General features: G+C 34.2%; 3 protein-coding genes across 3 annotated transcripts; all 3 read left to right on the top strand.

The window, feature by feature from the left end:
- Window positions 1–1,812: 1,812 nt before the first annotated feature.
- Window positions 1,813–3,691, top strand: LOC146915391 (uncharacterized). The gene is made up of 5 exons (XM_085717785.1): window positions 1,813–2,306; window positions 2,396–2,485; window positions 2,918–3,027; window positions 3,158–3,250; window positions 3,437–3,691. The coding sequence occupies exons 1-5, from the start codon at window positions 2,197–2,199 to the stop codon at window positions 3,556–3,558; spliced, it is 525 nt and encodes a 174-aa protein (XP_085573911.1). The 5' UTR covers window positions 1,813–2,196; the 3' UTR covers window positions 3,559–3,691.
- Window positions 3,677–6,468, top strand: LOC146915390 (protein MRG1-like). The gene is made up of 6 exons (XM_085721342.1): window positions 3,677–3,829; window positions 3,929–4,000; window positions 5,431–5,510; window positions 5,608–5,777; window positions 6,075–6,159; window positions 6,358–6,468. The coding sequence occupies exons 1-6, from the start codon at window positions 3,677–3,679 to the stop codon at window positions 6,425–6,427; spliced, it is 630 nt and encodes a 209-aa protein (XP_085577468.1). The 3' UTR covers window positions 6,428–6,468.
- Window positions 6,469–14,167: 7,699 nt separating this feature from the next.
- LOC146915389 (uncharacterized) lies at window positions 14,168–17,365 on the top strand. The gene is made up of 9 exons (XM_085717784.1): window positions 14,168–14,315; window positions 14,396–14,644; window positions 15,232–15,831; window positions 15,911–16,122; window positions 16,205–16,369; window positions 16,458–16,565; window positions 16,662–16,731; window positions 16,824–16,919; window positions 17,020–17,365. The coding sequence occupies exons 3-9, from the start codon at window positions 15,577–15,579 to the stop codon at window positions 17,125–17,127; spliced, it is 1,014 nt and encodes a 337-aa protein (XP_085573910.1). The 5' UTR covers window positions 14,168–14,315; window positions 14,396–14,644; window positions 15,232–15,576; the 3' UTR covers window positions 17,128–17,365.
- The last annotated feature ends 4,830 nt before the right edge of the window (window positions 17,366–22,195 follow it).

Genomic DNA, 22,195 nt, shown 5'->3' with positions numbered 1-22,195 from the left:
GATTTAACTAGTCGCTAAATCAGTCTCTAACTGACATAGTGACCGATTTTCTTAAATTAGTGACTGAATTTTCGGTCTCTAAAAGATGTGTCATGATCTGTCAAAGCTGTATTGTTTGTTTATTTTCTTAGTTAGAAATCTTTCCTTAAAGTTCTTCACTGCTTCAAAACTACATGTAAAGTTACATGTTCTTTAATTTCAAGGAGTCAACACAAAAACATGATGCATGACGTTCGTATTATTCTTACAAAAGGAAGGTTAAAGGTCGTGACGCTATATGTGGATGATGCTTACAGGTTCACATTTAAATTTCGAAATCCACTCAAGAGAAAGTATTAGCATCTCATATGTGGACGGTTCACATTTAAATTTCGGAATCCACTCAAGAGAAAGTATTAGCATCTCATATGTGGACGATACTTACATGTTGAATATCTCTCATAAGATTCAAATATATTGTTTTTATCTCTCTAATAATGCCTCATTTTACATGAGGTCCAAGGCTATACAATGCAACTTAGCAGATGAACAACAAGTACAAATATACTTATGCATGACAAGACCAGAACATCAAGAATAAAGAACATAATATAACAGACTGTAACAAAAGAATCAACAACAATATGCGAGAATATAAAAGGAGTTGACATATTGCCCTTGTTAAAATACAACAAATAAAAAAAATAAAAAGGTTCTACAAGTACAATCTATAATTGTCTTAAATAGAATTAGCTACATGATCTTGTTCCTTGTACTCATACATTATCCCTTTTCTGCCATTGTCAAAGACAATCACGGAGCTGAGAGAATTGGAAAGAACTGGACTTTTAGATAATGTGCTTTTATTCTTTTTGATGGAAAACTTGTTGAAAATGAGATAAAGCTTAATAGTCTTTATAAAATAGTTGATTGACAACCTTGGTCAAGTCAAGTGAGATTTCTCAAAGTCACTTTTTATTTCTTCTTTAATTAAGGGTAACTACAGAACCCATATCCACCTTAAGTTAACCACAAAGTCAGATCTCAACTGCAACAAATTGTAAGATTAATGAAAGAAAATAAATCATAACTGAATCAACCATTGACACCATCATAGTATCGAAAAAATAAACATTACAACACATGACATTTATTAAACCAAAGTGATAGTGAGACCATCGAATAGTCCAACCTATGCAAAATAAATAAATGAGTAGATCATAATGATTGTATACTTGACATCGAAATTCAAAATAACCAATTAAATAATGTCATACCCCAAATTTTGACCAGTTAAAATTTTTTACCCGTATTTTAGAGCCAAGTAATTTTGTCGTTTCAGACGAAATTTCGACAAAGAGGTATTTTAAAATACATCATTTGGTTCCGAAGGGACAGTTTTACATTTTATTAATTCATTTGATTTATCTTTATTATTATTAATTCCCTTTATTTAATTTCCTTTTTAAGTTTATGTTTTTTTATTCCGTTCATTTTGTTTCCTTTTTTTTATTATTTTTGATTAGTCACGTTTTTTGTTTTTTTAATTGGTGTTCCTTTTGTTTTATTTTAAGGTCTAATTTTAGTCTTTTTTTTAAAGTCTTTAGGTCCAGTCATGTCCAGGTGTCCTTTATTCATTGGTCCTCTTTTAAGTATTTTAGTTCATGAGTCTTTGTTGTCCAGCCCAAGGGCATTTTCGTCAATTTCACACATCAGCTCAACCCTAATTGTAGCAGTATAAATACTGTCATTTATTGCAGTCAGAGTTAGATTTTACTGTTCACCAATCAATCACATCGTAGCAGCCACCACTACTAGAAAATATACATTTGACATCAGGGTATCCACATCAGTGGCCAAAAACCTGAGGTGAAAAGTAACACGGTGGCAATATGACATCAGTTGAATAAACGCCTGAGGGGAAAAGTAGTCACTGAACCTTTTTCACATCATTGGAAATTATGCCTGTAGGGAAAGATAAACGCGGTGGCAGGTTTGTAATTTTGATGAACTATAGTTGACATCCGTCTCATTACAAAGAAGGTAGTGTCACTTTTTACAATTTTCACTTTCCCTTTCACACTAGTACGTTTTTCCTTTTCACTGAGAAACCCTAACCACAAACCCATTCTTCAATCACTCAATCGTGAATCGCTCAAACACAATCGTGAATCGTGAATCGAAAACCTCTCTTCACACAATTTCAAACAATTCGCAATGTCTTCTACCAAAGCTGGAGGCAGGAAGCGAGAATCCGATCTTGAACGCATCAAACCTGATAAGAAGAAACAGAATTTCGATCTCCATTTGGATTTCGATCTCTCTGAGTGAGATTCTTCTTCACTGCTTTTGTTGATTTTCTTCTGTTTTTGTTTGAATCGTATTCAAATTTTCCGATCTAATGCTTTTTTTGCAGTGACCTCAAAGGAATCGTGTCGGCGCTGCATCTGATTAGAGATAAGGCACAGAAGGACGGTCAGAAGAAGAACGAAGAAACTATTTCCAGGTACTGCGTTTACGTTTCGATTTCACTGTAGTTTGAATTTTGAAAATTATACTTGAAATGAATCGTATGTGTGAGAGAAGCTTTCACTGATCTAGATTTTTAGCCGTTTCACCTTGCTTGTTTCTGTTTTTGATTTTCGAAACTCTTTCAGATCTGAACACTTTTTCTCATTTTTTATTATTATTTGAGCTTGTTATGGAATTACGTTTCCAGATTGTAATGGTTAGGTGGGTTATACATCTACTTAATCGCCATCCTTTCATTTCCACTTCAAAAGCATTTATTGAGGGTCCTTGTATAATATATCACGTTTTAAAAAAGCATAAATAGTTTAATGGTAGCAAAAATAAATATGTTTAGTTTATTTCAGATGCAATTACTACGAAAACTGGTAACCAATTTGAATTCTTTATATTATTGTTATGTATACAGACTTGAAGGTTCTAAAGAGAGTCGGGTTGGATTTGCCTCCCAGTTGCATCTTCTTGTTGATGCATTGCAAATGTCATTTGAGGCACACTTTATAGAAGATTTTGTTTCAGGTTCAAATTTGTTTTGGTGCATTATATAGTAAATTTCATTTATTCATGCAGCCTTTATGTTTCTTAGTTAGTATAACTATACAATTTTGGTATAGTATTCAGCATTTTCCCTTGTTTTGGCTTGTGGCAGCTGAAAATCCTGGTTCCGATAATTTGAAATCCTCAATGGTTATACCTTCACTGACTGTTAGAGATCGTGTGCTGAAAGAACTGTTTATTGAAGGTAAGGGCTGTTACTCACACTGTTGAATGTTGATAGTGTGCTGATTCTGAATATATTGTTGCTTCTTTGGCCCCATTCTTTTGTTCATTTTTATCAAATTTAGAGAGAGCAGAATTTAGGTACATTACCTTAAACAGTAAGCTTTTGATCTTTGGCACCTAATATAATTAAAATGATATATTTCAGGTTTTCATGATGCATTAACTGATATGCCAGTATGCCTTTTATTTCCTTTGCCAAATTTTCGAAAATCACTGTGCCCGGTTCACTCTCCATGTTATGTAGCTATTGCTTTGTTCTGCTGTTAAGAATAATCATGGATTTTGTACCTCATTCAAGTTACAAACTCGTGCCATGTTCTTGGAAATATTTTGGTTTTTTTCCCCTTTATAGTAGACATAACTGCTCATAATTTACACAATTCTAATGAAGAAAACCACTGTTAACAGAAAGCCTGAAGTTACGAACCTGTATAAAGACAAAAAATCTTTAGACTTAACTAGGAGAGGTTCAGCTGGTATTGTTGATTCTATGATGCTTCTCAAGTCATATCAAAGTATGCATGCCCCGTACACACAGGTTTCTCCAACACCCAGACACTATTTGGCCTTGTCAGTGTAGTATTCTTCGCCAATGTTGTGGAATATAATGCTTTTTATCTTGTTTTCTATGCTACAGGAACCACCTCTTATGACAGAAGACATGCATGAAGAGAGGATGCAAGCTGTTGAAGCCATTGGTGATTCATTTGTAAGCTCAAACTTTTATTTATTTTTGACAGAAAGCTCAATTATGCATTGCATATATATTAATCATTGACTATAAAATCTTAGAGCCTTAGAGACCCCATAGACCTCTCAGATTTCACTGTCAGTTGTCACTGCAAAATCAATCATATGAAAAAACACTACAAGAAAACATTTGGTGTTCATACTGCTATTGCTGGATGTGATTGTCTGCTACTGTTCTGTCAAAGATGAAAAAAATGAATTCTGAAAGTGACCCGCAGTCAACTTTACTGGTTCAGTAATTCACAATTTTGACAATTAGGACATCTGAACTGGGTTTCGAGATCAACATGAGAGTTGTAGATCTTCATCTCAGCTTTCCGATGAATATGCGTATGCTTCATTCCAATTATCGCAGCCCAAGTTATGGTCTGAAAAGCGAGCAAGGGTAAATATGATAATAATTCATAAAATTAATCAAAGAGACCCCAAGTTATTGGTATGTTGTCTCCTGCTAAAATTAGACGAAAAGTCCAATTTATTGGTATGTTGTCTCCTGCTAAAGCTCATGATATCTCTAAATGTCTTCTTGTTTCCATGTCTTTTACTCCTCATATGATATGATTGTTTCTTGATGGATTCTGGTTGGTGTTTGTTGATTTTTAACTATTTTGAAGTTGATTCTATTGCTGCCTTTTGTACATTAAGCCTCATAACAAGTAATTACTTTAAATTTTTCATTGATTATTCAGGCTAATTTCTTTTAATAAGTTCTTGGTTGAGTAATGCGATTAGTTTAAATTTATAGCAGAAGGATCATTGTAGACACACTCCATTTAAGCACAGTAATTATCATTTAATAAGTTGGACCTCACAAATTCTCCTGTTCGATTGCAATGTTTTCATTTATTTGATGACGTGAAAACATATGTCTTTATATCAGCTTGCCTTCACTAATAAGTTTAATATGTCAAACTCTGCAGCGTCAAAAGGAAAAAAACGAATGATTGATTAAGGAGTTGAGGTTTGATTTGGTTGACAATGATCTTACATACACTAGCCCTGGTTTTTCTCTTTTGGATATCTCGTGAATGTCTTCTCAAAATTGCTTTCATCTGTTTAAGCTTCCTTGACCAAAATGCACAAATGCCCAGTTCTTGTAGCTTGTACTGTCATTTATATTTAAATGAAAATATTATGTTTTATTAATTGAAGATAATTATTGCGCTCATTTTCCTTGGTTCTATTACAGTATGCCATTGCTGCCTCTCAATTATCTGACTATTCTATCCTTTTGGGTCACAGATATTTTCGATGGCATTAATTTGGTTCTGATGCAATGCATAATTGTTTAACTTTTTATCATTTGATTACCACTTTAAAAAATGATAACCTATCTTAGGGCATTATCAGCTCATCACATGTTAATATTTTTTTTAACACTCCTTGCAGCTTGTAAAACTTCCTCGTTCACCAACTGTTGATGAAATTCTGACAAAGTACCTTGAATACAAGTCAAAGAAAGACAGCGTGTAAGAAATTATGGCTATCTATTTTTCTTATTTGTTCATCTCATACGTCTAGTTGTGATAGGGATGATGGCATGTACAATGTGTTTCTATGATACAGAGAGGCTGATTCAACAGGGGAAAGTTTAAAAGGAATAAGGCTTTATTTTGATAAAGCATTGCCTATCATGCTTCTGTATAAAAGAGAACGCAAGCAATGTAATGAAGCAGTTGTGGACAATGTATCTCCTTCAACCATATATGGGGCTGAACATTTATTACGCCTCTTTGGTATGTTCATTACTTTTTGCTGCTTCTAAGCATCTGCTTGAAAGAGGATACTCTGTGTGTGCACATATACTTTTATTTTCTCTTGGGACATATTTTTATCACCCTTGTTTCTTTTGGGGATTATTTTGAGTCAATATTAAAATAATGCTTTATTGTTATTTGATGGGAAATACAATTTTGAATTTGGACGTCTCAATTTTGAATTTTTCAAAGGATCTTGGTCAGGAGTTTAGGTTATAGTTTTTGTAGTGATTGATGTGCTATGCAAAACAGTCAAATTTTTTCTTGTGCTTGCAGTTAAGCTACCTGAGCTTTTGTCATATGTGAACATTGAAGAGGAAACGTTAAGTCGCTTGCAGCAGAAACTACTTGACTTTCTCAAGTAAAAGCTTAAACTCGTCTCATTATATTAACCTGTCTCGAGTATTGAAGCAACTATGTGTGTGAACCAAGCAAGTTTGCTGAACTGCTGTAATTTATTGAACTGTGTATATAGTCAATTGAAAATATTCCACTTGTATTTGCTGAACTGCTGTGATTTGCTAAACTGCTGTAATTTCATGAACTGTTGTATATCCAGGAACAATTGCAAGCTGAAATGTAAACCACTCAATTTTAGAATGAAGCATTTGTCAAAGTGTTTGGATTGATTGATTATTGGTACGTGCTGGATTTGGTTATTTTTTATTTTACAATTGTTAGATTGTTTTTTTTAATAATTGTTAATTGTTAAATTGTTAATTAAATTAGTAATTGTTAAATTATTCGGCTCATTAGTAATTGTTAAAATATTCCATTTTGTTAAGTTTTCGTTTGCTGTCCTGTTATGTCTTTCTATCTTCTTATTTAAGCACCATTAGAAACTTGATTGTATGGTATAATTTGGTAAGTTTACATATTATAGATAGAGTTGTATTTTTTTTTTCATTTTTATTGTATGTTTGAATTATAACTAACAGAGCATAAAAATATTTATCTGCTTTGGGTTCTAATTTGTTGCAGATTTGGTACTGTAGTAAGATTTTGCACAATAATAATATATTATCACTTATTTTCACATCTCTGGGAATGTCAACCGATGTGAAATATGAATTTGAATATATATGGGACTTAAATTCACATCGGTGAATCTTCTGCCTGATGTGAAATAAACTTATTTGACATCAGTTACAATAGTAGGACCGATGTGAAACCGTACGCTTTAGTTTAAATTATCGAATATCACATCAGTGATTGGATGCCCGATGTGGAAAAGAACTTTTCACAACGGTTTCCAACCCGATGTGAAATGTTGTTGACATACAACATCACCTTTAGTTACATCGGGTGGGACCCGATGTGAAATGTCGTTTTCCACTGATGTGAAATGTCATTTGTGTAGTAGTGCACCAATTAACAAAAACCCTATTTCTGTTTTCTCTTTCCAAATTCCAGAATCAAAACCAAAAGAAAGCTACAAAAATCATGAACACTCATAAGTGTTCATCATGAACATTCATCCTTTTTTTTTTCCGGAAACTAAAAAACTCTTCATCATAGAAACACTTCACAATTTCGAATCTCTCACACAACAACCTTTTTCGAATTTCCTCTACCACAACAGTAATCGCGTTTTCGAAATTCTTTCAAGCTACAAAACTATGGCCGAATCACAGCTGTTATTACTCGTTTAAAACCGTATGCCATTTCAAGCCGTAAATCCAAACTGATTTGAAGGAGAAATGAAAACGTGAAGAAAAAGAAGGTGAGCAGCTCGTGAAGGAGAAGAAAAGGGAAGTAAACCGAGTTTTTTCAAATTTGGGCCGGCCACCGCACCGGAGCTCCTCTGTTCTTCTTCTCCGATCAAATCTTTGTAGAGGGAGTTGAGAGCTTCTCTCTCTAAGTTAACCTTAGAGAGAGAAGTGGTTTTGTTTTTTGATGTTCTTTCATTAAGTGTTGCTTTTATACCATCCTTTGATGCCACGCTCGCGCGTGTACAGATCACGGTGGTCCTGCGTGTTTGTAACCATCAGATCTGGATTATTCCACGATCTGATGGCTATTGTGCGTTTTGGCTTTAGATCCAATGCATGCTATTTGTTTCCACTACTGTATACCTTTCGTTTCAACCTTCAGATCCTAGATCTGACGGTCCCTGCTTTACTGTCATTTTGTTCCTTGTTTTAGTGTTTACCTTATCTGTTTTTTTAACCTTTGGATCATTTGATCCAGTGGCTATGATGTGATCTCTCTGAGATCAGATCTCAGCCTTCTGATTCATCAGACAGTTCAGATCAGATCTGCCTGAGCCCATTCCTTTTTCACTAAGCCCAAACTGATTTTAATTTTCTCTACTGTTTCACTATTTTCACACTATTTTTACTTCCTGCACCTATTTTCACTAAAAAAACTTTTTCTCTAAGTTTACAAAAATATTTTACTTTGTGTTAATTGTTTGTTTACTGTTTTTTTTTAATTATTTTATACTATATTTGCATTGTTGCATTATTATTCTTCATCATCACATGCATACTTTAATTCATGCAATTTATTTTATTGTCATTAATTTTTAGTGTGTATTTAGGTGTTGATGTAATTTAATTTATGCACTTTATTTTTTCATGTCATTTATATTTTGTCGAAGGCTTTACCATGTATCTAGGTCCCTTGTAAATATCCATAAATGAGATGTAGCAACGACACCACACATTTATTTTTACCACTTTATGCATAACCGTGAGCGAGGACCAAAATGAATTAGTGATTTTTTAGGTTAACTATTGGACTTTAAAACTTTCTTAATATCAAACCACTAGTAATTTTAGGTTCATTAACTTGAGAATTTGCTTGGGATCCAACGTCCTTTGTAAATTTCTTGCTTTTTTTCCATTACGTTATGTCTAAACGTTTAGTTTTTTTACCGTTAACTTAGAAAAATCTTTTCCCAAAAAAATCAAATATGCAAAACTTCAAAAATTTCTTAAGAAACCTTGGATTTTAACCCAAGTGATTACTTTTTTCCTTTTATTTCCTAATCAAATTTTCAATCAATTTAATCTATATTTAGACTTGCTTTCTTGTAATTAAAATCAATCAAATTCACTTCTTTTATTCTTCTATACCTTAAGGTCTCTTATCCCTTCTAAAAACCTTTATGTAAAACTTTAAAATCAACCCAACCCACCAAATAATTTTTGAGAGAGAACTACAATGGTTTTGATTCCACTTGTGGATATGTAGGAAAATGATGCAATCCTTCCAAATCAAATAAAAACAACAAAACCATACTTCTTCTCCCTCCATTCTTTCATTTGGACTTTTAAGTAAACATTTTCAAAATAAGCAAATAATTAGCACCAGATAATCTAGGCAAGAGGTTCCTACTGAATACCGTAGTCGCGTTGGGTGCTTAACATCTTCCCTCCGCGAAACCAACCCTCGGACCTTTAATCTCATAAGGGTTTTCTCACTTTTTCCCTTCCCACGAATAAAACTAGAGAGTTCAAAGATTGACGATTCAAAACCAAACAATGGTTTGATATCCGAAAATTACGACTACAAATAATGAGAATTTATCTTACCCAGATTAACTCTTACAATAGACCTCTAGCAATCATTTCATGAAGAAGTTTCTTTGCCTTTTCATTCTCATCTTTATGAAAGAGAGCGGAGAAAAGAGTTTTATAAGTTACGGGTCTTTAATTTTCTTGACTAACGCAGTAGCCTTATCAACATGAAGATTTTTGCACAATGCATCTATTAAGGAGTTGTAAGTAAATATATCAGCTGGTTGATCATTATTGTTGATTATTCTCTATTTATTATAGTTGATTTAGTTTCCTTTTTTGATTTCCTAGGATATTCTCTCTTGTATATAAGCTTGCATACATCATTGTAAATCATTCAAGTCATTAATTCTAAATTATTCAAGTTGCACTAGTACAATAAATACCTTTTAGATTCGTGCTTAAGTCGGTTCGTTCAGCCACCCGTCTTAAGAAGTGACGCGGTGGCAGTTTCGCAATTTTTTCAAACTTTCTTAAGTCGGTTATAAGGTTACCCGACTTAAGGTTGATAGAATAATGAAAAGATTTTTTTTAATAAATTCTTTAAGTCACTAGGTTGACCAACTGACTTAAGAAGTCATTTTCTTAAGTCGGTTTGTTGACCACCCGACCTAAGAAATTTTTCCCTCTTTCGTTTTTTTGACAAAATAAAAACTTTCCCTCCTTTAATTTTATTTTCGAATGAATTTCCCTCGTTTATTTATTAATTATTAATTATTAAATATTAAATTATTAATTAAATAAATGAAATTTGAAATTTATTAATTAATTAAATTAATAGTTATATAGTTTGTAAAAAGATATAGTTTGTTTATTTAAATAGTTTGTTTGCAGTGGCGGTGCTAGAAATAATTTTTGGGGTGGGCCAATTTTTGTAATGTGTAATTTTTTTTTTTGATTAGTTAATTCGAGTGATAATTATTATTGTCTATGAAACATAATTTATAATGGTGTTTTAAGGACATTTTAACATAAGTATTATATAATTTTTATTATATCACACATATACTTTTTAATCGTAAGAAGAATTTGCTTTGTTCACACAAATTGTTAATGAGAACTAAAGCATTAGATATATATAATTAAAAGCATAATTTAAAGGTAAAAAGTTGTTACTATGGTGGTAAGGATTTATTTTTTAGTGTATAAGCATGCACCAGTTCGAATCCCCTTAATGGACTTTTTAATAATTTTAAAAAAGAAAAACGTAAGAAATGAATGAAAAAAAAAAAAAGAGAGCACAGCAAGAGTCGAACTAACTGGTAACATGAAGCATTTGAGAATTTGGCCTAACCGCGGGAACACTCTACAAGGATGCATTCATTATCACAAGATACACTATATATAATATAAGATCATATTATCGCCACTGTTTGTTTGTATAAAGTTATAAATGAATTTCCCTATTTTATTTATTTATTTATTAATTATTAATTATTAAATATAGTTTGTTTTTTTTGTTTGTTTTGGTAGATGATATAGTTTGTTTATTTAATTGCAAAAAAAGGTAACTAATATATGCATCGCTACAATTGTTATATATCAGTACACAAGCTTCTTCTTTCAAAAAAAAAATAGTTATATATAAGTACACAAGCTTCTCACTAGTAACAAAAAAAAAACACAAGCTTCTCTCTTTCTCAACTTCAGTCGAACCACACAAAGCTTCTCTTTCTCACTTTCTCTCTCGTTCAATCGAACCACCGTCCCGCACAATCCCACACAAGCTCACTCACTCTGTCACGCACGCCGAACCTCTATCACTCACTCGCTGAACCTCCCTCGCGACTCTCACTCACTATCTCTGGAACCTCCGTCACGCACATCCGAAGAAAGCCATCGCTGCCAGAACCTCCATCACTCACTCTTCCCACAAATGTATTTTTATTCTTTCACAATTTGTTCAATGATTTGGAAATTAGGGTTTACTGAAACTATCATGCCTTTGAATTGTTTTGATGAAATTGATAATTCTAGAGCTTGATGGTTTTGATTTCTATAAAAAATTGGTTTTGATTTCTATGAAAATTTGGGATTAAGAACATTGAAAATTTTCTGGGCAATAACCATGTCTGTATGTGTTTGATTTGAAAAATATTTTGTATTAGCTCATGAAATTGATTAAGTTCATGTTATTAATTTTGATTTTCAATTTTGGATTTTGATTGGAGAAGAAGAATCACTATGTGTATTATGTTTTAACCGTATAGTAGAATCTATCTTAATACTAATTAATGGAGAAGAACACCCTGAAACCTCTAATTAGCACCCAACAAATATAACTAGAAAACAAGCAATTCTCTATGGAATTTCCTATACAAAAAAGAAATTCAGTCTAGGGAACCATTAGTTACACCAGCAACATGATAGAGCTCTATTTAAGAATTATAAGTTTCTAAATTAGTACAAAGGAGTCCTCATGGGTATTATTATAATTGGTATTCATTTGGAATTTACTAATTAGTAATTTGGTAATCCACAAAGAATAAAATACTACTCAGACTATACCATGAATTGAATGAGTAGTTAACAAAGTATTGATATGCCAACACAATACACAAGTAATGCTACCTAGTTCTTTTGTTTTATATCATTCCCTGATATCAAAGTGACCCGGCCTAGAATTTGCCATGAAATTAACTCACTAATTAAATTAGAATGCTCAAGTATCTAGGCTTGGATCCCTTCCTATTTAGAAGTAACAGAATATGACCCCATTCGAGAAATAGCATAATTATTAGATATTATAATAACTAGTTTGTCTCTTGACACATTAACTTGCTCTTTTCTTCTATAATTAGTTGATTCTGTTTAACTTACTACACATGTAAGCTTGGAACTTCTTTCTCCTTTAGAACCTGCACATCACATTCCAACTTTTGATTGATCAGACTATTTTCGAGAAGCCTCATTAACATTTTAGTCATATATATATATGAGAAAGGGAAAATGATGGTCCAACAATCTTTTAATTGCAGTGATACGTATCTATGGTATATGTAGTCACACAGAATAAACTTGGCCATCATATTAATTACTTGTATATACCTACCTTACTGCAAGAGAATTTAGACAAGTGCAGCATCACAATTTTCCAAAACATTGCAGTTCTCCAAAGGCTTGGCCGACATGTCACATAAACCATGGAATCTTGCTTCTGAAGAAATATAAATTAACCTTTCTCTAAGCCTCTAATTTTACAAACCCATTCAAGGATTTCTTTTTGAAACCTTTGAAAAAGCTAACTTATATCTTTCTTTACCATCTTTTTCTAAAAGCAACCAAACAGTCCATGATGACAAAAATTATTTTGAATAAAATCCCTTCAAGTTGCCATGTGGGTAGTGTCTTTATTACATCAACCAAGATCATGGGCTTCTTTTCTCTTCTTTCCATAGTAGAGAATTTGTTGGAGTCTCGCTCATCGATGAATGCTGATGGTACGGGCTTGGTAGTGATTCGAGGCTGAACTTGCCATTGGGAGAGTTTTTGTTTTTTGTTTTCTTGTTTGGAGTTTCAGGCCTGCTACCTGATGTAGCAGAGTTGCATTCTTGTTGTATTATAAGGCTTTGTGCTTTTGCTTTTTCTTTTTCTTATGTTTGGTTTGGTGGAATTCTTATGATTGTTGTTGCCTTGCTCACAGTCAAATCAATAATATTATGAACTACTCTAGTATACCTTCCCCTACTAAACAATGGTCTCAAATTCTAAATAAAAAAAGGGTTTAATATGTGATTCGTCCCTGCAAATAGGGCTCGCTTAAAATTTCGTCCCTGCAATCGCTAATCCTTTTTTTTTGCCCCTGCAAAGTTTAATCAGTTAAAAATTCGTCCTTTGACCCAGTTTAATCACTGCCACGTCAGCAAATCACCAAAATGGCATGCGAAAGGACGAAAATACCCCTGGCTTATTTTTTTCCTTAAAAAAAATTTCAAAATTTTGAAAATTCTTTTTTTAAATTTAAAAAAATCTGAAAAAATCATAAAAAATTTCGGAAAAAAATTTTAAAATTAAAACTGAAAAAACTGAAATTTTTCCGAGAAAAAATCGTAAAAAAAAATGGGGAAAAATCTGGAAAAAAAAGTTTTTTGAAGGAAAAAACAAAAAAAAATAAGCCAGGGGTATTTTCGTCCTTTCGCGTGCCCTTTTGGTCATTTGCTGACGTGGCAGTGATTAAATTGGGTCAAAGGACGAATTTTTAACTGATTAAATTTTGCAGGGGCAAAAAAAAAGGATTAGTGATTGGAGGGACGAAATTTTAAGCGACCCCTATTTGCAGGGACGAATCACATATTAAACCCATAAAAAAATGGAGAAAACTTAGGTATTGTTGCTTATATGCTTGTGGTGCTGTTCTCCCCTCATATTAAACATGTGGACAATTTGATTTGTTACTAACCACAATTATGTTTCTTTTTAAATAGACACATGGGTGATCCAGCAGGTCCTTCACAAAGTGGGTCGAATACTCAATCTAACCGAAAAAGGGTAAGAGGTCGCACCCGGATGAAGAATTTGAAATTGAAAACTGCACAGGGTGAGAAATTACCAATTGAATTCCAATCAAATGGATTACCTTCAGGGGAAAACACGAAAAGGTTCAAGCTCCAGGTGGCTTCCTTTGCTCGAGAATGGACAAGTATTCTGATAAGTGATTGGGATAGTGTTCCTGATGAAACAAAGGATAAGATTTGGAAATCAATCACGGTAATTTTTAATTGTGTTTGTCACTATTGTACTTAACTCTAATTTTGTCATATACTAACTCCTATATTTGTTGTGTAATGTAGAATAAATGGGATATGCCGAATGATAAGATTGTGAAAAAGAAAACTATATTGAGCGTTGGAGATCATTCAAAAATAGTTTAACAAGTAGGTATTTATTTAATGGTATAAAAAAAAAAGACAAGTCTCCTGTCGAGACTTACGAGTTTATTGATGAGGGCATATGGCAGGAGTTTATTAGGACACGAGCCGATTCTTCCTTTTTGGTTAGTTTGATTTATTATGTATTTCCCGAATCAAGTTTCATTTTTGTATTACCTAATGAATCAATGTGTTTTTTATATAGGAGAAAAGACAGAATGCACAACAGACTCATGCTAATAATAAATATCCCCATAGATTGTCTCAAGGAGGATATGAGTTACTTGAGAAAAAGATGATGCAAGAAAAATGAAAAGAAAGACAAGAAGCAGCTGGAGACACAGAAGTTCCACCTCCATCTCCACCTCAACGTCATGAGAAGTGGAAAAGAGCCAGAATAAAACCATCCGGAGAGTATACATCAGAAGACACTCGTGTTGTTGCAGAAACAATTGTAAGTAAATGCTTAAGTTCTTGTTTTCCAACTTATAAATATATGGGATCAAACTACACTCAAATTCGTATTCAGAATGTGCACACCCATTACACTTGTTTGTTGTTGCATAGGGTTATGTGGCCCACCTGATTCGGCTGATTCCAAGTAGTTCTCCACTGTTTTGGGAGATAGTAAGCAATGTACACCTATTTTGCTGTGTGTTTTTAGGAAGCTCCTAGTGGCTCACATTTCTTTGGCATAGCTGCCTATTCTGAGAATCTAATTTGTAAACTTGTCTACCGTCTTTGTTGTCACAACTTGCAATTGCTTCATGTCTACTATAATGTTGGGTTCAATGCTTTGAGCTCACAGTTTTTTTTTTCTTGGCTTAATATGTTCGTCTCTTGCTTTAACTACTATATATATAAACTTTGCTAAATCGTTATTGTAGTGAGACAATGTTATATTAAATAAACTGTGACTATGTTGCTATCATTATTATGCTTTGGAAAAATAAACTGAGACAATGCTTTGAAAAATTGACTGAACATAGGTTGCAGGACAGTTATGCATATTAAATTTGATGATAAATTTTGTTGTTGTAGGATTCTCTAGTGTCAGACGGATTTGTGCGAAATGGACGTGAGGACATCCTGGTGAAAGCCCTTGGGCAACCTGAACACCCAGGTCGTGTTTGTGCTGTTGGTCGAGGTGTGGGGATTCGAGAATACTTTGGATCAAAATCCCATTCAACCGCGTCTGTTATCAGTGATGCCCAACTAGCAGTCTTGACTAAGAAGATTACACAGGACGTGTTGCAGGACGTGTTGCAGACTTTTAGCTCTCAAAAAAATCAAAATTTTCCAATTTATACTCCTAATACCACTCAACATGTTAGCACAAATGGCAGTTGCTTTATTATTCCACAGACACCAGACGATGAAGAGGATATGGATATCCCAGAAGAGTGTGAATTGTATATTGATGGAAGCAGTAATGTGGTGGCACAAGCTAATGTGTACAACCTAGGGCCCACTATACACAATCATGTGCTAACTAATGATATGGTTAGAGTGGCTGTTACCAAGGTGATAGATGCAAAGGCTCAAGTACCTGTGCCCACTGATGAGGTGACAACAATTGCCGAGGCCGTCAACACTTTCATTAAATGGCCGAAAAGACTTTTGCAAGTTATTGCTAATAAGGTATTTATTTTATTTATGTCTATCACTATTTACACTTGATACTGTTTGGAGTTGTGTAATGTTTATTATAATGGTTTAGGATGTTGATATACCTATGAAAGTTGATGTTCCACCGAAAAAGTCGGAACCTATTTGTCAAAAATTGATAGTGAAGGCAATGTATATGGAACAAGCTTTGAAGTTTAAGGCTGAACATAGTGGGATTGCTATTGAGCTATCAAGGGACGATATCATGGACTTGTGTTTGGGTAAAAAAGAATTACACTTGACTATTTTGCAAGTGTGGCTGACGTAAGTATATTTTGTTTGTAAATTTAATGGTCATTCAATTACTTAATTTTATTTATAATGTAATTTTGTTTCACTATCTTAGGTATCTACACCGTCGTTGTGTTGAATTGGGCAAAAGTGGCATGTACGGATTTCTTGATCCATATTACACTCTTGGTCAAAATGACCACGTTCGTGTTCAAACCTACATTCAAAACACGATGTACCATAATAAAAAGGATTTGTACCTAGCTCCTTACTTTAACAAGTAATTTTTTTCTCTCTTTATATCTCAATCACTTGTAATATAGAGATTTCAATTTTACAAATAATTTAATTGTTTATTGCCCTTATAGTCATCACTGGAAGTTGCTCATAATTAATCCCAAGAAGCGTGAGGTGACATTTCTATGTTCATTAGGAAAGAAGCCGGCAGATAAAAAAACATCAGCCATTGTTGATTTGTTTTTTGTTGATTTGTAAGTATTCAATTTATTTATTGTGCATGAAATGTGATATGTTTAATGATATTAGTAACGATTAAGTATTAATTATTGTAGAGCTTTGGAAGGTTATAATATGCTACAGGGGGTGAGAAAGCATAATAAAGTAGTATGGTTTTATCCCACTGTAAGTTGTTTACACATGCTACTCCTTCATCTATCATTTTTGAATGGTATTTACCGACTAAACGGTCACATTGGATCATATTCAAATTTCAGAGTCGAAGGCAATCGGTTTGTTACGAGAGTGGATACTTTGTCATGCTACATATGTTGAACATTGTATCCGGTGGTGTTGTGGATTCATGGATGCAAGTACGTATAAGATTTTTTTAACAACTATTATAAATTAATTAATTTTATTTTTACATGTTTGTATGCTAAATTAATATTATCTCATCATTTATTTATTCAGATATTTGCGGATTCAACTCCATTTCAAAAGGATGAAGTTAAAAATGTTCAAGAACGCTGTGCAAATTTGATTATGGAACTTATCGATGCAAATGCGGAGTCATCTTAGTGTAAGACTGATTTTTGGAGCAGGTGGGGAGTAAGCTTTAGTGTGACATTGGTTTTTTTTTAGCAGTTGGGGTTTTAGCTTAGTGTTACCCTGTTTTGAGTTTTTTGTACTATTTGCATTTTGGTCCTAACATGCACTTTACTCTTCCAGTGCAGTGACTATTTACATTTGACATTATAGTTCTATGGTTTTATTTAATTAGTATATATGTGAAATTTGGTTATGGTTTGCTCTTCAATATATCTTTCTATTACTACAAGTTAGTGACATCAGATATTTTGCATGTATTTTGTCCAAAAAAAAAAGAGATATTTTGCATGTATGCAGTGGACAAAAAAAAATGGCTGCGGGAAAAAAATGGAGCATATTCTGCATATATGCTATATGAAAAAAATACTAAACTTTGTAAGTCGGTTAGAAGTAGGCGACTTAAGAAGTTAATATCTTAGGTCGGTTTAATTTGTCGCTAATGGTCTTTGAGGACTATACTTCCTAAGCCGGCTCCCAGATAATCGACTTAAAAAATGATGCCTTAAGATGGTTGCTAAATCCGACTTACAAAGCAAAAACTTCTTATGACGGGAGCTATTAGGTCGGATTTGAACGCGACTTAAAAAGCTCTTGTTAACCGACTTAAAAAATGATGCTCAAGACGGTTGCTAAATCTGACTTACAAAGGAAAAACTTCTTATGACGGGAGCTATTAGGTCGGACACGCGCCCGACTTAAAAAGTCCTTTTTACCCGACTTAAAAAGGTTTTTTTGTACTAGTGTTGGTATCAGAACTCTCTGATTAGGTACCTTCCGTTGTTTTAAATTAGGGTTTCAGATGCCGCGAGCGGTGACCCACTGTTGTTTTTAAACGCATTCAGTGTGACTGCTACAGGAACCACCATCGGTGATACGACCATACCACCGTGATCGGGACCCTCCGATCTGCCCTTGTCTGAAATTTCTCCATCATCGGGTTTCACACGTGCCGCCTCTGTCAGCTCACCTAACCGATGCGTGTGTGTCACGCACCTCCCTCTAAACGTCTGTTTGCGGCGGTGCTTGTTCCAGTAGATTCGTATTTTGTTTCTGGTTCTGTTGGGACACCTTCCAGTTTTTCGGGTCTCACGTTTGAGGTGTGTTTCAGTGATTTTTCGCTTCAACTGTCTGTTCTTGAGGTTCTTTACCCGTTGCTGCAACTGTTGACCCGTTAAGAAGGTCTTTTGAGGTGTCCTTGTTGTTGGCTTTCTTTTTGGTGAATTATTGTTGTGTTTTGCATCAATTGTGCATATCTCCACATTTATCGATCACTATTGTTTACAGTTTGCTTATTCCATTGTGTGTATTTGATGGCTTCCCAAAAGGTTTCAACTTCGGTCACATCGTCATCTAGTTGATACAGCTCGAACCTTATTGATCAATGCTCATGCACCTTTAAAATTTTGGGGTGATGCGGTTCTGACAGCCTTTTATTTAATCAACCGCGTGCCATCATCAGTTTTGGATAATGAGATTCCACATTCTCTCTTGTTTCCTAAGGACCCCCTGTATTCTTTCCCACTTCGGGTTTTTGGCTCTACTTCTTTTTGTTATAGATCTTTCTCCTGGTCGTGATAAGTTGTCTCCACGAGCTGTCAAGTGTGTGTTTTTGGGGTACTCCAAAGTTCAAAAAGGGTATCGGTGTTATTGTCCATCTACACATCGATTTTATGTCTCTGCAGATGTTACTTTCTTTGAGGATACACCTTTCATTGCCACACCAACTACAATAGATTCTACTTCTCAAGTGCTTCCGATTCCTCTGTTTGAACCGTTTGTTCCTACTCAGAGACCTCCACAGTCACAGTGTCGTCCTAAGTTTCGTCGCTATGGAGCTACTTATGAATGTCGACATGTCACAGTTCCAAAAAGTGCTTCTATAGATTTTGACAATATTGTTCAAGAGACCACCCCTACTCTTGTTCAAGATACTGCCCCTACTATTTCTGATGATTCAGGTTCTATTCCAATCCTTTCCCCCATTGTTGACCCACCTCATCCTTCAATTGACTTACCTATTGCTCTTCGTAAAGGTAACCGGTCAACTTCTAATCCTCATCCTATGTATAATTTCTTGAGTTATCATCGTCTCTCTCCATTGCATCATGCTTTTGTGTCTGCTGTATTAGCTTTCTCTATTCCTAAGACCGTCAAGGAAGCATTATCTCATCCAGGATGGAGACAAGCAATGATTGATGAAATGAATGCCTTGGATTCTAGTAGTACATGGAAGCTTGTTCCACTTCCTTATGGAAAATCTAAAGTTGGTTGTTGATGGGTCTTTGCTATTAAAGTAGGCCCTGATCGACAGGTGGATCGTTTGAAAGCCCGATTAGTAGCAAAATGGTACACTCAAATTTCTGGGCTTGACTACAGTGGTACTTTTTCTCTAGTTGCAAAAATGGCGTTGATAGGGCCAAACCGCAAGTGCACGGCCTATCGAAGTAATAGTAGTAAGTAGAGTTATCGTTCCGCTAGGGAGTTGGTCAATCTAATTAGCTTTATTAGAAAATGATTAGAGGAGAAAGAAATAAGAAGTTGGAGAGTGCAGTTTTTGAAAGTAAATAACAATAATATTAAAGAGCCTCGAGATCATTGGTTCATCATAATAACGAATCTTTTCACAAGCAAGCCTTAAACTTATAATTATACGTTAATCCTAATTACTAAGGACAAGTTTCTCTTTAGCATATCACAGCTCCTCTCGAAGTCAGTGAGTGTATCCCTCCAACAACCACACCTATTCTCATGGGTGATTGCCTTTGGGACCCTTGAAGATCGAAACTTTATGCGTCACAAGGTTTGCTAGACTATTCTCATGTTTCGTAAACCTTGTCTAAATTCACTTGATCGGATATCAAAGCTCTGCGTTCGCTTTATGAATTGATATCTGTGATGATGAATTAACCATTATCAAACCCTCCGCGTTTGCTTCCACAGTTTGATAATAATTAATTCATGTTAAAACGGTGAATTTAGATTAGGAATTAAGGTAACAAATAATTAGGGTTTAAGGCTTGGCTTGATCCGGATTACGTCATTAGACTTATCCAACGATCCCAAGACAAAGAAGTCTACTCACTCATGTTCATCGTAGACATGGGGGAAGAAGAGAGAATGCGATAAAAGTAAAATGCAAAGAAGAAAGTAAATAAAGTAAAGAACTTTTATTGAAATAAAGACTTGAAATATTCAAAGTAAAGGTGAATGTTTATGGTGGAGAGCTACTCTATTTATAGCTTTACAATCGACTTAGAAACTAAGCAACTAAAAGGGTAAAACAGTAAAGCTGCAACAGGGTAACTTGGGCCCGAAGAAAAAGCAGCAAAAGGGGCTTCTGGAGGTGGCACGGCCGTGCCACATGTTGGCACTGGCCGTGCCAAGCTTCTGACTTGGTGGGAACATATTTTTGTTCTGTATCTTCGTATTTTCGCACTGTATTTGCTCCAGTCCTCTTTCTTTTGCTCCAAGACACCTTCCACCATATATTCGTTCCTAAAATAAAATAAAAGACAATTTAAAGTAAAATATTCTAAAAGGAAATAAAATGCAATATAATTAAATCAAATCTTATTTAAAACTAAACTAAATAAAGCATTAAAATATACTAATCTATGACTCATCAAACTCCCCCACACTTGAATCTTTGCTTGTCCTCAAGCAAAAGGCAATAGACATAGCAGCAACAAAAGATTTATTCATGGCAATATTAAGAACACATGTCTCAAAAGAAAGGCTTTGCTTCAAGTACACTAATTACAATTTCAAATGCTCCTCATGAACCTATTCTACCCAACATCAAGTCTCAAGTGATTGTGTGTGTGCAGTCCAACCCTTTTATTGCTCCTGTATAAGACAGATATTATGAGGAATAGGTTCTATCCTTAGTGCTAAAGTAACCGAGAAAAGTCCTTTCTTCATTTCATATAAGAGTGGTGGGAATTTAAGTTAAAATTAGATTAGATTAACAATTAAGCACAAGGGGCTGCAGATGCTTAGGGGCTATCTATCCTCGTAGGAAGTCTTCTCGGATGTAATTGTCCTTTCCCCCTAGATTCAAAATCACCCTAAGCAGTGCTGCAAAATTTTATTTGTTTCATCTCCGCGTAGGAAGTCTTTTTGGATGTAATTGTCATTTCCCCCTAGCATTGATGAATTTGTTTCACTTTAGGTTCAAATTAGGGAGTCACCACCACAATTAGGAAGTTAGGGATTGTCCTTTCCCCCACATGTTGGTGCCATTCTCCCGCCCCATTTTAACTTTAACAATTAAGGATATAACAATTAAGAACATAGATTAATTTCCCACACAAACTTATACTACTTTTACTCTTAAGACTTTAAAGGGTCTAAGTTAACACTAAAGATAGAACGTGTTCCTTAAAATACCTATTCATACATTTGCTCAAGGATTGCAACCGAGTGCTTTTCTCATTGGAGAATTTCACAATAAAACATGATATCTATACTGTATATAAAGAAAACTACCTCTTTTAGCACACTTTTGGGTTGGAATTTTCTTTCCAAAAATACCCTTAATTTTAAATACAAATAGCCAATTATAAAATAACACATGGATTAATAATCAATGTCACTAATCGTCAACGTTAACTTTCTTTTACCACAGTTAACAACAGATCAAACTCACAAAAAGTTTAAAAATTATATTTGCATTCTTTATGTCTCTTCTCATGAATTCAAATCGACCCAGAATTCATCATAGTACCCTCTGATCACATCTCATCACCTCTAAAAATTAGAAAGTTCCAAGGCTCATGAACTTAATTAATACTTCTGAAGCACCATTGAATGGAATATCTTTAAGGTCCACTTCATGAATTGAATATCTTTCTGTTTTAACCTTCGAGCAATTTACTTTCCGCCAACATTACTATTCAAGCTTTGTTTTTACTTTTTTTTGTTAGAAGAATGAATGAATCAGAATTTGAGAAAATCAAAGTTGAACAATAATCACTTATGAAAAAAAATAATCCAAAGTTTATGTTTTTTCCTTCTTTATTTCTCACGAGTCTATTAG

This window comes from Medicago sativa, chromosome 6, assembly GCF_051527215.1.
Source record: "Medicago sativa cultivar Bolivia chromosome 6, Bolivia_mono, whole genome shotgun sequence".
Classification (NCBI taxonomy): domain Eukaryota; kingdom Viridiplantae; phylum Streptophyta; class Magnoliopsida; order Fabales; family Fabaceae; genus Medicago; species Medicago sativa.
The sequence above is the reverse complement of the archived record's forward strand: the minus strand, read 5'-3'. Positions and strand labels throughout refer to the sequence as shown.